Source organism: Cnephaeus nilssonii (assembly GCF_951640355.1).
Source record: "Cnephaeus nilssonii genome assembly, chromosome: 5".
In the NCBI taxonomy this organism is placed as follows: Eukaryota; Metazoa; Chordata; class Mammalia; order Chiroptera; family Vespertilionidae; genus Cnephaeus; species Cnephaeus nilssonii.
This window is the reverse complement of record NC_137076.1, coordinates 28494796-28512561: the sequence shown is the minus strand read 5'-3', so window position 1 is coordinate 28512561 and position 17766 is coordinate 28494796. Positions and strand designations below refer to the sequence as shown.

General features: G+C 44.3%; 2 protein-coding genes across 3 annotated transcripts in view; one reads left to right on the top strand and one right to left on the bottom strand.

Annotated features, from left to right (window-relative positions):
• Positions 1–2670, bottom strand: part of SAFB2 (scaffold attachment factor B2) — a 38088-nt gene extending 35418 nt beyond the window's left edge. Inside the window, exons 1-2 of the mRNA XM_079770496.1 lie at positions 2400–2670; positions 1168–1255 (exon numbers count right to left, since the gene is read on the bottom strand). Coding sequence (XP_079626622.1) covers positions 1168–1255; positions 2400–2585 — 274 coding nt within the window. The 5' untranslated portion in view covers positions 2586–2670. The remainder of the gene's footprint in view (positions 1–1167; positions 1256–2399) is intronic.
• A 201-nt stretch (positions 2671–2871) lies between these two features.
• The window catches only part of SAFB (scaffold attachment factor B), a 41227-nt gene continuing 26332 nt past the window's right edge, over positions 2872–17766 (top strand). Inside the window, exons 1-2 of one of the 2 annotated variants that reach the window (XM_079770104.1) lie at positions 2872–3232; positions 6773–6857. In XM_079770104.1, the coding sequence (XP_079626230.1) occupies positions 3044–3232; positions 6773–6857 (274 nt within the window). In that variant the 5' untranslated portion in view covers positions 2872–3043. The remainder of the gene's footprint in view (positions 3233–6772; positions 6858–17766) is intronic. The other variant, XM_079770103.1, reaches the window with a different exon arrangement.

The window sequence follows — 17766 nt, the reverse complement described above, 5'->3', positions numbered from 1 at the left end:
TGGGGACTGAGGGGTCCCAGGTTCGATTCCGGTCGGGGGCATGTGCCTTGGTTGCGGGCACATCCCCAGTGAGGGGTGTGCAGGAAGCAGCCGACCGATGTTTCTAGCTCTCTATCCCTCTCCCTTCCTCTCCGTGAAAAATCAATAAAATATATTATAAAAAAAAAAAAAGTAAACTGAAATTGTTGAAAATGCTACAAATTAATTTCTTTTGACTTTCTAAACAACTGTCCTCCACTGCCTAAATTATATTGTCCTTATCACTGTAAAATCTAATAATGAGGACATTTGGTTAATTCTTCTTGATCACTTTAATACAATAAGTAATTCCTCCCTACAATAAGGGGAGCAAGGTTTCAAAGTTTTCTGAAATTAAACCCTTCCAAAAAATAATAGGTATTATCCATAAAGGAATTAATGTATGGGCATGACATAAATATACCTTGAAAACATAATACTCAGTGAAAGAAGGCCGACACAAAAGGCCACAGACTGTATGATTCTATTTATATGAAATGTCCAGAATAGGCAAATCTACAGAGACAAAGTCAATTAGTGCCAAGGGGAAAATGGGGAGTGATTGCTAGTGGGCACGGAGGTAATGAAAATAACCTAGAATTAGACACTGGTGATGACTGCACAGTCTTGTGAATAAGCACTGCATTGTACACTTTAGGTGAATTCTATAGTATTTGAATTATATCTTAATTTTTTAAAAATCACACTAGTAAAAACAGAGGCTGGGTACAAATACTCTGACAATCTATTTTGGACCAAAGAGAAGCTGAGTTCTATTTGGTCTTGGGTGGTTGTCGTTTTCCTTGATTTAAGTCGTATTTTTTTGAACCAGGAAGGAAGCCAAAGCAGGTGCTCAAACCAGTCAGGACAGCTTTTAGAGTGTCTTACTCTAGTTCTTTTTAGATACCAATGGCAAGAACTGAGATGTCTTTAGCATATATTTTAATTTCACTTGGTGTCCTCCTCCAGCACCCTGACAGTTACTTGTTAGCTGAAGAGCAGGCCTAATTAGGAGATGGAGAACAACGACAGCTGAAGACACTCTCCTCCCGGCCGGGAGGGCAGAAAGAGTGCTAAAAAGACAGTTCTCTAAGTAAGCTCTCAAAACAAACACTGGGATCTCAAGCAGCAGTAAGTACAGGTGGATACCTTTAACACATCTCTTTGCTGTCTTCTTGTTTGTGGCTTCCAATGTGATGCCAATTTCATCAGGATCCTGCCCTTCTTCTTTAACTGCCTGTCAGGAAGAGATGGATTTTTACATTATCAAGAGCTGCAGGGCACACGTTGTTTTTAAGTAACAACTTCTAACTCTTCCTTGCAAAGGGCAAGTCTGTTTCTGCTATCTGGGCTTCAAGCCCACAAGGCTCAGGATGAACCCAGCACAACTTGGTTCTCTCTGCACGCCCCCCTCCCCGCCTAAGACAAAGGGGTGTGTGAAAGGGTGCTCAGAATCAGGGTCAATGACCAGTTGCAAATTGGCCCCTAACCTTGAAACTGCCCAACCTTCTAGTTTAAGTTAACAATATAACAAATAATAACAAGAGGCTTGTACTTGGGTCTACATGAGCAATGGGCTCCGAGTGGTGGTCCACCAAGCCATCTTTGGCCTGGGGTAGTGCGGGGAGGGAGAACAGACAGATTGGGTTGGGGAAGGTGCCTCAGTGCTTTCCTCCTGCCTGGCACGAGACTGGGCACTCACACTAAACTCACAAGTTCCCCACCCTTAAGCTTGTTCTGGTTGGAGACACGACAATCCTCCATATTCAAGTTTGTGTTACGCGTTGTGTGGAGGGGAATAAACACAGGAGGACAAGAGAAAGTGAGGGAGGGGGAGCTGCACTTTACTGAAGGTGATTTAGACAGGGTGATCAGGGAGGTGACATCGCAAACAGACCCAAAAGACGAGGAGTCAGCCAGGCGACCTGGGAGAAGAGCAGTCTGGCGGAGGGTACGGTAAGTGCAAAGGCGCTGGGGCAGGTACAAGCACAGCTCCCTTTCCTGCAAGATCTCAAAGGTCCTTCAGACATCTGTTCTCCAGGGAGGGAAATCGAGGCTCCGAGACATAGGCACTTGTACAAGGTCACAGAGCCCAATCTAAAACTCGAGCCTTGGGAGGAGTCAGGGGCCACCCTAGTGTCTAAGAAGGCAGGCTGTCAGCGCACCTGAGGCGACTACCTGGTAGGAAACAAGGCACAGAGAGGGACGATAACGGGCCAAGGTCACACAGCCAGGCCCCCTCGTCCCGGACAGCTCAGGCCGGGGGGTCGGCCAAGAGGGGGGCGGGCCGCAGACGCCCGGGTCCAGAAGTCGCGGTGACAGGTCCACTCGGGGGCGCACCCCGACCTCCTGCGCCAGCCCCGTGCCCCGAGCCACCTCACCTTCTTGAGTCGCTCCATCAGGACGCTCTTGTTGCCTCCCGTGTCCAGGTTTCGCTTCTTCAGCTCCGCCCGCAGATCGATCACTCGCAGTTCGCTGAGCCGCCGCGTCCCCGCCTCCGAGGCGCCCGGACCAACAGCGGCCGTGCCAGAACCCGAGTCGCCAGAGCCTGCCAGGGTCTCCGCCATCCCGAGTTTCCCGTCTCCGGCACCTACTCCCCACACCGCCGGCGGCTGGAGCGGCTCTGAGCACAAAATGGCGCCGCCTAAGAGGAAAACGCAATCACTTCCTCCCGCCCCGCTTTCCGGCAGTGCAGGCGTTCTTAGCCGCCACGGGCTAGGGCGCCGACCAACCGCGCGTTCCCAACTACGCGCAGGCGCCGTATATACAACACGCATGCGTCCCGGCCTTTCGCAGCGGGAGGCTGGAGAGATGCAACACGCCTGCGCACATCCCCTAAGGCTCTCCCCACGCATTTGCAGACGCTACCGAGTATCGGGGCCTGCGCCAGGTGCGCCTGCGCAGAAGCAAGGCGAGCCGGGGCGCTGGAGCAGTTCTCTGGCAGGCGGCGCCATTTTGTGCTAGGAGCTGAGAGAACCCAGGCCCGGTTCTGTGTGAAGTGGGTGGCGGAGCCAGGGTCCCTGGAATGGCGGAGACTCTCTCAGGCCTAGGCGATTCGGGTGCGGCGGGCGCTGCGGCTCTGAGCTCCGCCTCGTCTGAGACCGGGACGCGGCGCCTCAGCGACCTGCGGGTGATCGATCTGCGGGCGGAGCTGAAGAAACGGAACCTGGACTCGAGCGGCAACAAGAGCGTTCTGATGGAGAGGCTCAGAAAGGTAGAGCCGGGGCCCTCTGCCTGGACAAGAGTTGGGTCGTGGGACCTCCGCAGCCGCCACAGAGTTTGTCTGGTCTCGGGGCCCGCCTCCGGCCCCATTTGCGGCCTGGCGCTCCGTGCTTCTCCCTGCTCCTCCTAGGCCCCAGCGGGAGCTGCGAGCCCAGCCAGGCCCAGGTTCAAATCCTAGCGCCGCAATGGGGCGAGGAAAGGAAAATCTGACGCGACCGGGGGAAGCCGCGGTAGCCGCGCAGCTCTAGGTGGCGGGTTACATCGACCGACGGCTTGTTTTCCGCAGCAACCACTTGGCTGCGGGCTTTCCTCTCATTGTCTCTTTCCAGCTTCCCAAAAATGGATGGGGAATCCTGAAATCCTCACTTCCTGGGGGAGGCAGGGGACTCGGCCAAGGTCACACGGTCGGGGAGAGGAGGCGACGGAGATTTGAACCCAAGCCGTTGGAGTCCCTGTGCCCTCGCTGGCCGCGGGAGTCTTTTCGACAAAGATAGATGTTTATTGTCCCATTAGGGCCAACAAGCCTTGAATAAGGAGGTTAATGTATAAAGTGAGCATGTCAAGAAAATGTTTAAAGGGAAAAAACCAATTTGGGGTTTGCCATCACTAGCTCGGGGGTATAACACGGGAGGGAAAGGGTTGTTTGCAATAGTGACCAGAAATGTAAGACAGACAGACTTGGGGAAGACACCGAGACGGCTTACCCCAAAAGGCAGGCAGTGTGCGACTGGGCTTAGGGCTCTGTCAGGTTTCGGTGGCTTGATCTTTTGCATGGAAGACGTTTACTCCTCTCTTGAGCCTGCTGCTTCTTGTGTAAAAAGAAGGAAAACATAGTGCTTTTGTTTTAGGACTAAGTGAGGTTGCCTGAAAGGCCTTGGCATATTGCCTGGCGCATGTAAACACTGGGGATCTGATCGTTGTCACAAGTCATTTTTTCTCTGTGTCATTTCCAAAATGGGGGCTGTAATCCCTACCTTAAGGGGTACTGAAGGATAGGTGTGAAAAACACGGAGTTAAGTAAAATGTTTGCATCTCTTACGTTTTTCTTATTCTTGTTGGCTTCATTTTTTTTTCTTTTTTACCTTTTCCCCACCTAGCTCTTGTCATTTATTTTTATTTTTTATTGATTTCAGAGAGGGAGGGAGAGAAGTAGAAACATCAGTGATGAAAGAGAATCATTGATCAGCTGCCTGCTGAACGCCCCCTAATGGGGATGGAGCCAGCAGCCCCCACCCGGAATTGAACAGGTGACCTGGTTCGTAGGTTAACATCAACCACTGAGCAACACTGGCCAGGCTCCTCTTGTCTTGAGACCCTCTCAGCCTTCACCCCTGTCTCCATTCCCTGCAGATAGTGTGGTTTGTGACTCATTCCACCCTGACTCCCAAACAACTAAGGATTGGGGTTTTATTTATTTTTTAAAATATATTTTATTGATTTTTTTACAGAGAGGAAGGGAGAGAGAGTTAGAAACATTGATGAGAGAGAAACATCAATCAGCTGCCTCCTGTACACCCCCTCCTGGGGATGTGCCGAAACCAAGGTACATGCCCTTGACCGGAATCGAACCTGGGACCCTTCAGTCCGCAGGCCAATGTTCTATCCACTGAGCCAAACCGGTTAGGGCTGGGGTTTTGTTTTTTATTTTGATTGCTGTTGAGAGGAAGTAGATATTTTTCCTATTTTTCTTACTTTCCCAGATAAGGAAGCTCAGGCTCAAGAGTGGTGAGGTGACATGCCCAGAGCCAGTTGGGGCCTTTCTAACTAGAGCTTATATTCTTTAACTATGGATACTAACTTCCTTAACTTTTATTCACTATGAATACTAAATTCCTTTATTCAGGGCAGGCAGTTCATTAACCCAGATGTTTACCTGGAGAAGACTCAACAAGGGTGGTGAGGGTTGGCACTTGGGAAGATGTAGTCCATGTTCTTAGCCACCAGAGCCTCCTGTCAACAACACCAAATTGGGCATTTTATACTTTTTTCCTCCCAGACAGTCTGCAAGCCTGCAGAGCTGATAAGATGGTATTGAATCCTCCTGTCAGGCTGGTGGCTGAGACTGCATCTTCCATCACTGTCATCTTTCAGGGGACAAATCCATCCCACCTTTTCCCTCCTTTCAGTTTCTTAGGGACATGGGCACTACGTACTAGTAGATACCGTGAGCCTATGAACTCGTCTACCATGCCCAAGCAAGTCTGGAATTATTGCTGATCTTCTCTTTCTCTCCAAGTTCTGTCATCCAGTTTGTATCCCTTCCTTGGTTTATTTTTCCTGGGAGGGCAAAAGAGGAAAAGATGGAGGGAACACACAACAATGTTAATTTGTCACGGCCTATAAGGATGACTCAGAGCTCTCAGTCCCCATAGAGATGATCCTGTAAACACTGCACCCCAATGAGAGTGAGGGAGAAATGTACACCTCCTCATAAGATGAAGAAAAAGACATGTCTAGAACAGCTCTATTCTCTTAGTGGTCCAGAATTGTCTGTCCCTAGCTAAGAGGGTAAGGGGCTTTCTGGTTGTCTGTCCCTTGATCCCAGGCCAGAACTTTGATTTTTTTCTAGATCTGGCTTCAGGGAGACGAGAGAGGTTTTCTTTGCTCCTGATACAGATTAGGTAGGTGCAGGACCCCCCTAGTCTCATTCTAAATTCAGATAGCAAGCTAGAAACTCCTGAGAATCTGAAACGGTCTACAAATAAAATGCAGTATTTGTAGTGGATTTATAAGAAAATTATGCTCACTGGATAGTACGGTAAAAAGAGAAAGGGTTATTAGTAAAACCTGAAGCCCAGTTTTCAGGGATGTCATCATTGACATGTTCAGTACTGATTTGCTGAGTGTGGGTGGGGCTGTTGAAGTGAATGACACGTACTTCGGGTGGGAGGCTGGGCTTGCCAAGAGCTTCTTCTAATTCTGTATCCTTTGAGGTGAGTCGCCTAGTGGCTGAGAGCAAGACCTTTAGAGTCAGTCATAGATGAGGTACTACATGTCATGTCTTGTTCCGTGCTACACACAGTAGGAACTCGGCCAATGAATTGTATTCTATACAGACAGTGTCGAGTGCAGGTGTGGCATGGAGAGGGGTTTCTGAGGTCAAATAGCACATTGCAGGGTGAAATCATAGGAAAGTGGAGAGTGTGCCTTTCCGTTTTTTAGTTCCATTGAGCCCGGGAATAGGATAAACCAGATTGTGGTGGTAATGTTAAAAATAAGACGATAGTTTGTTCAGTGCTTGCTTTACATGGGGGATAGAGTTCTCACACAGCTTTTAAGGTAAGTGCTGTATTTTTATGTAACCCCACGTTATGAAGTAGAAAACAGTGATGAAGTAAATCTCCTTAAGACCACAGAGCTTAGAACTGTTAGAATCTAACTCCAGAGCCCTTGCTTCAATGTGTAGAGCAAGAGAAAGAATGGAAGGGGTGGAGGTGATGCACTTCCAAATCATTGACCCCGAGCTTCTGTGAAAGTCAAGTCTGTTGACTTTCATGGTGAAATTTTTTTTCCCCATTTACCTTTCCTTTAGGCAATTGAAGATGAAGGGGGTAATCCTGATGAAATTGAAATTACCTCTGAAGGAAACAAGAAGACATCAAAGAGATCTAGCAAAGGTATCAAGGAATTTATGACCACTGCTAATGTTGCACTGTCCTCAAAACTACTTCCTTTGCTAATATGCCTCATTTACTTGGTTGTATTTGGGACAGATCACTGTATTTTATTTCTGTGATACTTGGGAATTCAGAGGGTGGAAGGGGCATTTACACCTTTACTCACTTTCCTCTAGATTTCTCGGCAGCCTTTGCTTATCCGGGCTTTTCACTTTCCTTAAAAAAGAGTATTTAGGATGGCTTGAGTCTACTATTGCTGTGACTTGCAGAAACTAACTGCCCTTTTGAATGCTGCCTGGCCAAGACAGAGTTGTCACTTTTATAGATATTACTTTAAAAAACTACCTGCTGTATAAAAACCACTTTCCACATAGCATTAATGATGCTCACGATCTGACCCAAACCTCCCTTTCCCACTTCCTCCCCCACTACCTTCCTCTACTACATTCTGGGCTTTCATCAGGCTGCAAAAAATGTAGTTCATTCTCTTGGCCTTCTGTATTCTCCCCACTCTTCTTCCTTATCTGTCTGTATTCATGTCCTAGTTCATCAAGAGACAACTTCTGATCCTACCAATAGCAACTCACGACTCCTTAGGTCCTCTACACTGCCATGACCTAGTTCCTCATATCTTGCTTATGTCATTTCGCAACAGGTTATAACCAGATTGTTGAGGGCAGGGGCTGTATCTTCCTTGCTTTTCTTTCCCCTCGGTAATTACTCAGTAATTTAGTAACATTCAACGACTGTTTTAAGAAAGAATCCGTTAAAATTGGGCATTTGGACTGTTCTGAATAGTCCCTTGGAGGCTTTGTTGCTCAGGTCCAAATCAAAATTAAATATTCATACTACTTGGCCAGTGATGAAGAAAGAACTGGGTTTGAAATGTCCGAGAAGCAGGCACCGATGTCAGCCACACTGTGTGGTGTAAGCTGTGGGAGAGCTGTAGTTGTGACCTCACCTTGGAATGAAGTCACTTCTGGGTCCATGATACATTGTGTATTTTTGCCTTTGCCCAAGTAAATGTCTTTGCTAAGGGAAAGTGTACTGGAAAATCAGAAAAAGACAATTGTAGTGTGAGCTTTTGAATCTTCTTTTTGCTTTCCTTTTCCATTAAAAAAAAAATTGTACTACCCTAGACAGTTTGGGTCAGTGGATAGAGCATCAGCTTGTGGATTGAAGGGTCTCACGTTCAATTCGGGTCAAGGGCACATACCTCAGTTGCAGGCTCATCCCCGGCCTTGGTTGGGGTGAATGCGGAAGGCAACTAATCGATGTGTCTCTTTCACATCAATGTTCCCCTCTCTCTGTATCTCCCCCTCCCTTCCACTCTTTCAAAAAAACAAAAAAAATCCAAGGAAAAATATCCTCAGGTGAGGATTAACCACCCCCCCCCCCCCCAAAAAAAAAATTGTACTAAGGTTTTTTGAAAATACAGACTTGGCATTAAGTAACATTAACATGTAGAAGTTTCTTCTCAGTAAGGAGGAAACCTAATAGAAGATTGGGCATGCTTTATAAGACTTTTATGTGTGTGTGCAGTCATCCTAATACATATAAAAACCCAGGGTCCATAACAACTGAAGGCTGAACCGACCACAAGTCAGTCCTGCAGTCAGTGCTGGGTTACCGTGGCAGTTGGAGGTGAGATCAGGCTGGCAGGGGAGGTAAGTTAGGGGCGAGATCAGGCTGGCAGGGAAGGGCAATTGGGGCGATCAGGCAGGCAGGGAAGGGCAGTTAGGGGCAGGCAGGCAGGTGAGCAGTTAGGAGCCAGCGGTCCCAGATAGCGAGAGGGATGTCCCCGAAGGGGTCCCCAATTGGAGAAAGTGCAGGCTGGGCTGAGGGAGCACCCCGCCCCCTCCGTGCACAAATTTCATGCAACCAGGCCACTAGTTTAAAAATAAAAACATCAAGATGCAGACACACCTATGTAAATTTATTCTCCTTTGCTTTAAAAAAAAAAAATAGGTCCTTCCCTGGCCAGTATCACTCATTGCTTAGAACATAGGCCCACACACCTAAGGGTTGAGGGTTCAATTCCCGGTCAAAGGCACTTACCTGGGTTGCAGGTTCAAACCCTAGCCCTGGTCGGGTGTGTGTGGAGGCATCCAGTCAATGTGTCTCATTCACATCATTGTCTCTCTCTTTCTCTCGCCCTCCTCCCCTCCTCTTCCTCCCTTCCTCCCACTCTCTCTAAAAATCAATGGAAAAAATATCCTAGGGTGAAGATTAATAAGAAAAAGGTCCTATACAATATATTTTGTTATTTTATGTTTATTGATTTCAGAGAGGGGGAGAGAGAGAAACATCAGTGATGAGAGAGAATCATTGATTGGCTGCCTCCTGCTCATCCCCTACTGGGGATTGAGCCCACAACCCGGGCATGTACCCTTGGCTGGAATCAAACCCAGGACCCTTCAGTCTGCAGGCTGATGTTCTATCCACTGAGCCAAACCAGCTAGCTCCTATACAAAATATTTTATAACTAGAGGCTCAGTGCATGAAAATTCATGCATTTGGCGGAGAGGAGGTTCTTCAGCCTAGCCTGCACCCTCTCGTAGTCCAGGACCCTTTGGGGGATATCCGATTGACGGCTTAGGCCCGCTTCCTGGTGGATCAGGCCTAAGCTGGCAGTCATCTCTCTGGCAGCCCAAGAGGCCTTGGGGGTGTCCACCTGCTTTCTTAGTTGGACATCCTTAGCACTGCTGTGGAGGCAGAAGAAGCTCCCACCACTGAGCCAGCTTCTGGGCTGAGCGGTGCTCCCCCTATGGAAGCGCACTGACCCCCTATGGGGCAGCTCCTGCATTGAGCATCTGCCCCCTGGTGGTCAGTGTGCATCATAGTGACCGGTAGTTCCTGGTCATTCTGCTGTTAGGGTCAATTTGCATATTACCCTTTTATTATAGTACCGTATTTTCCAGCGTATAAGACAACTTCTTAACCCAGGAAAATCTTCTCAAAAGTCGGGGGTCATTTTATACGCCGGGTGTCATCTTATAGGGCGGGTATATCCCAAACTCTATATTTTAACTGGAAAAGTTGGGGGTTGTCTTATACGCCTAGTCGTCTTATACGCCGGAAAATACAGTATATAGTATAGGATAGGATTTGCTTTTTTCACTTAACATGTTAAGGACATATTTCCAAGTTCTACAAGTAAAAGACCTTATTCTTTTTAAATAGCTTTGCATTCGCTTGCTTTTTTCTCGATTTCTTTATTCTAATGCTAACCGTGTCGAGTCACACTCGACATCCGAGTGCAAAAGGTTAATAGTAATCTTTCATATGATGTACAACAATATGTAGCTCATCGGTCTCCTTGGTACTAGACTGTTGAGATTATTTTCCAATTTTCAGTCAGCATATCCAATTTTCAGTGCTGCCATGAACCAGAAATGCCTCTGTGGTTAAAGATATATATTTTGACTAGAGGCCTGATGCATGAAGATTCGTGCAAAAATGGGCCTTCCTTCCCCTGGCTGCCAGCCGCCTTTTCGCTCTAGCCTAGAGCTGCCTTTCCGCCTTCCCACGCTGCCCAGAGGCCCAGAGCCACTGGGGCCATGCGGAACGCCTGCATCATCGCCATGGCGGCGATGCAAGTGTCCCGCCCCGCCCCTGGTTGCTCAGCACCCTGGTTGCTCAGCACCTGCATATGCAAATGAACCCGCCATCCTTGTTGGGTTAATTTGCATACTCATTCCTGATTGGCTGGGGGCGTCGTGAAGGTACAGTCAATTTGCATCTTACTCTTTTATTGGTGTAGATAATTAGAAGTAAAATTTTATGGTCAAAGGATATGTGCATTTTATTTTATAATAGTTACTCCAACAGTCTGTAATGGTCAGTCTCTCACCTAACACTGTGAGGGGGTGTGCCTATTTCTTTAAACTCTCGCTTAACACTGAGTATTATCTTCTTTTTTTTTTTTTGCCACTTCTATAGAAGAAAGATATTTTGTTGTATTTATCTGCATTTCTCTACAGGTAAGGTTTTCATTTGCATTTCTTCACAGATTAGACAGTTTCTGATAATTGGCCATCTGTATTTACCAAATTGCCTTTCCATGCCCTTTGCCCATTTTTTCTACTGGGTTGTTTGTCTTGTTGACTTTTAAGGACTATAAAACGTTGCAATTGTTTCCTACCCAGTCTGTCATTTTACTTAACTTGTTTGTGGTGTTTTGATCATTAAAGTTTTAATTGTTAATTTAGGCAGTGCTGTTAACCTATTCTGTATGTTTTCTAGATTTTATGTTGTGTTTTTAAAAGGTCCTCTCTTTAAAATATAGAAAGTATTCTACATTGTACAGCTAATAGTTATGGTTTTATTTTTACATTAGGATTTTTAATTCATTTGGAATTCATTTTCACATATGTTTTGAGGTAGGTAGGGATCAAAATAAGGAATAGTTCTGTCAGATTCTTCTTGCCCTTTCCCAGTCACACTCCCCCTCCAACGTCCCCCACAAAATTTTGTGATTATTGTCACCATATTTAGTTTTGCCTGCTCTGGAACTTCATGTAAAGTAGAATCATTCAGTAGAATCACTTTTGTGTCTGGTTTCTTTGCCCAGCAGAATTAGTTTTATCTGGAGCTTTATAGAATATTGTGGTATATATTTTTTAAATATATTTTTATTGTTTTTTTACAGAGAGGAAGGGAAAGAGAGAGTTAGAAACATCAATGAGAGAGAAACATCAATCAGCTGCCTCCTGCACACCCCTACTGGGGATGTGCCCGCAACCAAGGTACATGCCCTTGACTGGAATCGAACCTGGGACCCTTGAGTCCACAGGCCGACGCTCTATCCACAGAGCCAAACCGGTTAGGGCGTATTGTGATATTTTATACTAGAGGCCTGGTGCACGAAATTCGTGCATAGGGGTGTGTGTCCCTCAGCCCAGCCTGCACCCTCTCCAATCTGGGACATCCCTCTCACAATCCAGGACTGCTGGCTCCCAACTGCTCGCCTGCCTGATTGCCCCTAACCACTCCCCTGCCGGCCTGATCACCCCTAACTGCCCTCCTTTGCCAGCCTGGTCGCCCCTAACTGCCCTCCCTTGCAGGCCTGGTTCTCCCCAACTGCCCTCCCCTGCAGGCCTGGTTCTCCCCAGCTGTCCTCCCCTGCAGGCCTAGTCACCCCCAACTGCCCTTCCCTGCCAACCTGGTCACCCCTAACTGCCCTCCCCTGCAGGCCTGGGTCCCCCCTAACTGCCCTCCCTTGCAGGCCTGGTCCTCCCCAACTGCCTTCCCCTGCAGGCCTGATCGCCCCCAACTGCCCTCCCTTGCAGGCCTGGTCCCTCCCAACTGCCCTCCCCTGCTGGCTTGATCACCCACAACTGCCCTCTCCTGCCGGCCATCTTGGGGTAGCCATCTTGTGTCCACATGGGGGCAGCCATCTTTGACCACATAGGGGTGGCCATCTTGTGTGTTGGAGTGATGGTCAATTTGCATATTACTCTTTTATTAGATAGGATGGCAAGTTCTACTAAAGTATTTTATATGGCAAGTTCAGTTAAACTCCCAATACAATTTAATAAGGTAGTTGAAAATTTCAACTACCTTATTAGATTGTATTGGGAATTTAACTGAAAATACTGTAGAGTTCTTTCTTCTAACCCTCTTTTTTTAAAAAAAATATATTTTATTGATTTTTTTTTTTTTTTTTACAGAGAGGAGGGAGAGGGATATAGAGAGTTTGAAACATTGATGAGAGAGAAACATCAGTCAGCTGCCTCCTGCACCCCCCGCCTCCTGGGGATGTGCCCACAACCAAGGTACATGCCCTTGACTGGAATCGAACCTGGGACCCTTGAGTCCACAGGCCAACACTCTATCCACTGAGCCAAACCGGTCTAACCCTCTTGATGAACAAATTCAAGATGGTTTGAAATCAGCATGCTGGTTATTTTAATTAGAATCCCTGAAAGCATATCTCAGGTACTCTCAGCATTCCTCCAAAGTAGTTTGACACCAATAATTTGTTTAGCAGAATCTTCTATTTATTTTTTAATTAATTTTTATTTTATTGGAATGGTATTGGTCAACGTGAACATACAGTTTCAGGTGTGGATTCCTATATTACAACATCTGTATATGGCACCGTGTGTCCACCACCCAAAGTCAAACCTTCTCCTGTCACCATATATTAAGATCCCCTTCTTCCCCCACCCCCTTCCCTCTGCCACACTGTTGTTCATGTTCACGAGTTTCAATTTTATAACCCACATATGGGTGAGATTATATGGTTCTTAGCTTTTTCTGACTGACATTTCACTTAGCATAATATTCTCAAGGTCCATCCATGTTGTTGCAAATGGTACTCTTTCATCCTTTCTTGTGGCTGAGTAGTATTCCATTCTGTATATGTACTGCATCTTTTTTACCCAGTCCTCTATTGTGGAATACTGGTCGTTTCCATGTTTTGGCCACCATGAATAATGTTGCAATGAATATAGGGGTGCATGTATCTTTGCCAATACATGATTTCGAGGTTTTGGGGTATATACCCAGGAGAGGCGGATTGCTGGGTTGTATGGTAGCGCTATTCTCAATTTTTTTGAGGGATCACCAGACTGCTTTCCATAGTGGTTGTACCAGTCTACATTCCCACCCGCAGTGAATGAGGATTCCCTTTTTTCCACAACCTCTCCAATACTTGTTATTGCTTATTGTGTTGACAATGGCCACTCTTAACAGGTGTGAGATGGTATCTCATTGTAGTTTTTATTTGCAGTTCCCTAATTGCCAGTAAGGTTGAACATCTTTTCATATATTTGTTGGCTGCTCGTATGTCTTCTTGGGACAGGTGTATTTTCATTTCTTCTGCCCACTTTTTGATTGGGTTGTTTGTTGGTTTGGTGTTGAGTTTCATGAGTTGTTTTTTTAAATATATATTTTATTGATTTCAGAGAGGAAGGGAGAGGGAGAGAGAAAGATAGAGATATCAATGATGAGAATCATTGATTGACTGCCTCCTGCACGCCCCCTACTGGGGATTGAGCCCGCAATCCCGGGCATGTGCTCTTGACCGGAATCGAACCTGGGACCCTTTGGTCCGCAGGCCAATGCTCTATCCACTGAGCCAAACCAGCTAGGGCTATGAGTTCTTTATATATTTTGGAAATTAAACCTTTGTTGGAGCTACTGTTTGCAAATATCTCCCATCTGGTTGGAACTGGAAAAGCAAAGTCAGCACATTTGCTTTTAACTTTATTTATTTGTTTATTTATTTATTTATTGTTAATCTTCATCCGAGGTTATTTTTCCCATTAATTTCTAGAGAGAGCGGGGGGGGGGGGGGAAATATACATCAATGTGAGAGAGGCACATCAATTGGTTGCCTCTTGTATGTTCCTGGACCTGGAGGGCCAGGGAATGAGCCTGAGACCCTTTGGTTTACAGGCTGATGCTCTAACCACTGCTCAGGGCACCGGCCAGGGCACATTTGCTTTTTAAGCTATTACCTGTACTGTGCTACTGGGTCTTTTGTTGGTTTATATATGTATGTATGTATATGTTTTTTTGAACTATTTGAGAGTAAGTTGCAAGCATGTGCCCCCTTTGCCTTAAATACTACATACAGTATTGCCTAAAAGCAAGGACATTACATGGCATTAGTTCTCAAAATCAAGAAATTAAGTTTGATACAATGCTGTTATCTAAGCTTAGACCTTATTTAGATTTAGACTTTTTTTCCGGTAATGCTCTTCATAATTCAAAAGGAAAATCCAAGATAATGCATTTCATTCAGTTGTCATATCTTTTTGGTTTCCTTTAATCCGGAACAGTTCCTGAGACTTGCGTTATACTCATGGCATTGCCATTTTTTAAGTATATAGACAGCTTATTTTGGAGCCTGTTCTTATGATTAGGTTCAAATTATATATTTGTCAGCAATACCACAGGAAGTATTACTCTTCTCAGTGTATCTTCTCCAGAGGCACATGCAGCCCATTCAAGTAACTGATTTAAAATGGTGTTGGTCAGATTTCTCCACCTGAAAGTTAATTATATCTCTAGGGAAAATACTTCGAGAATTATGTAAATATCCTGTTCATCCTTCACTAGTTTTAGTATCCACTGATTCTTACCTAGTAGTGATTTTTCTAAATTTTATTATTCCTTCTCCATCTGTTAGTTGGTTTTGTACCATAAAGAATAACTTGCCCTTTCCCCCATTTATCAAGAGGAACTTAGAGATTCTTATTTTATTCAATAGGTTATAAGATTTTATTATTTAAGTTCAAATTATCTCAATGAGAGCTCTTCAGGTTGGTTCCCCTGTCTTTTTGACATGTCCATGTCATTCTTTGAGCAATTCTTACTTTCTGGCACAAGAGAGGGTGTTCCATTCTCTTGTACTTTTCCCCTCCCACCCTGACAATCAGCCATTTCTTCCAGGCACTCTTGTTCCTTTTTATGGAGAGTGGTACTCTGCTACTGGGATGTCAGTTCTAACTAGGCCAATGCTGGATTTGTAAGGTCTGTTGGGCTGAATATGCCTCAGGAAATTAACTACTGGTAAAGCAATCAGATATAAGCCAATGACAACTTAAATGTGAAAAAATTAAGCCCTGGCTAATATGAACAGTGCATCTGACAAACTTGCTGCCTAGATATAATTGTTTGTCACTTGATTCACTTTCGTTTTTGAGATGTCAGTGATAGCATCTGTAAGTCAAAGACTTACTATTAAGTAAGATATTGCCAGATGGACATAAAAATATATATATAGTAATCTAAACAATAAGTGAAACAAAGAAGAACTATTCAAGACCTGTTACATGACTAATTTTGAGGAGGTTTTCCTTGATGTGATGACTTTGTATCAAAAAGTTGTCAAGTTTCCCCCCAAAGTAAACTAAAAAAAGAGACTATGGAATTTGTTCTAAAAATCTGAAAAAATGCACAAGAATAACTAGAATTTTGAAAAATCATTGGTGCAGACTTGCTCTAATTTTAGTGGTAGGCTATTGGAAACAAAGTTTGAGGATTTATTCATTTTAATGTATTTTTATATAAAATATATAAAATTTTAATATAAAATATATTTTAATATATTTTTCAATAAATGATAATAGAACAGTTGGCTGATAGGGAAAACTATTCTTTTTTCAAACAAAATAGAAATTCCAGCTAGGATAGCACTTTTATAATATAGAGATAAGGAAGGCTCTAAATGAAATTAAAACTGAGAGGCTACAAAGAAAAATAAATTTGGTTATATAAAAAGTTTAAGCCTACCAACAAAAGACACCACAGCCTGGCTGGAGTGGCTCAGTGGATGAGCTATCTATGAACCAGGAGGTCATGGTTCTGTTCGACTCCCAGTCAGGGCACATGCCTGGGTTGCGGGCTTGGTCCCCAGTAGGGGATGTGTGGGAGCCAGCCAATCAATGATTTTCTCATCACTGATGTTTCTGTCTCTCCCTTTCTCTGAAATTAATAAAAATATATTTAAAATATTTTTTTAAAGAAATTAAAATAAAATACACTGTAAATAATTAAAACACACAAGAGACTGGGCAAAAATATTGCAGCATATAAATATCCAGAAAGCATTAAATATTCCTACAAATTCATGAGGAAAATAGAGCAATCCAGGTGACAAAAAGTAGAGACTGAATTGCCAGTTCACAAATAAAAGAAACAAACATGACAAAGATTCCACCTTGCTAGTAATTGAAGGAAAATATAAAAATAATGAGATACCATTTTTGCCTGCCACACTGGTAAAAATTTACACTGTTCCTAATATCCCACTTTGGCCAAGGGTATGAGGAAATGGGCAGTTGTTGGAGGTGAAAAACTAATAAAGCCTCTTGGTGGGAGGTGTCCACAGTGTGGAATAAATGATGGTGATGTATCATTATATAGTGCAAGAAAATATTCCATGGCCTGTTAATGAGTAACAAAAGCAATTTACAGCAAGTATATAAAGTATGATCCTATGACATAACAAGTTTATTACCATTTATATATGTATGTAAATGCACAATAAAATGTTTTAAAGACCTACAAAGCTGATAACAATGATTACTTCTTAGGAGTACAGTGGGGAAAAGGAGACTAACTTTTTTAATATCTTTAAGAGGGTGAGTCTTTTATTAGTGAAGTAAAATTTACAGTGAAATAAGTAAGTCTTTTAATGACTGTATTTGTATAGTTGTGTAGTCAGATAAAAATAAGCAGTGGCCTACCCATTCCTCAGGCCACACAGTGGAAGTGGGAGGTGAATGTAGACATAATCAGAAGCTGAACCAGAAGAGAAGGTAGAATCCCAAGCAAGTGGGGGCAGGAGCAGGTTACTGAGGCAAGAATAGTGATTTTTACAGTTTGGAGGCTGCTAACAAGGATGACATTTACTTTATGGAAGAATTTGAGGGCTGTCCTTTTCGTTGGGTAAAGATAGGCAGTGCTTGAGTTTTTGCCAGGGAGTGATATTTATCTTAATTTGAAGTTGGTTTAAATACATAGTTTTTCATCTTTGGAAAGTAGGGCTCTTTTCCCAAATAGTAATTGTTGAGAAGCTTCCTAGTGGGGGGATATGCTTTCTATATTGAAAACTAAACATTCATAAGACAGCCTGTTCTCTTCACATTTCCAATCATGTCTTACCTGGAGAGCTCTACCCTGGAAGAGATTTGGGCTGCTGCTCAGGAGAAAAGTTGGTCTTATGAGTGGAAACCTTTGATTCTGCTTGATAAAAATCTGCTACCTTTCTTGTGAAAGGGAGAAATACAGTAAAAAGGGTGGCGAGTTTGTGGTAGCCTAGTCAGACTTTGCCTAGCTAATAGAATAGAACTGGACAACAAACATATACATATTCCAAAGTGATAGCAGCTTTATCAAATCCAGTAAAGCTGGGAAGTGCTGCTGCTGTGTGTTCCCAGCATATGTGCAAAGA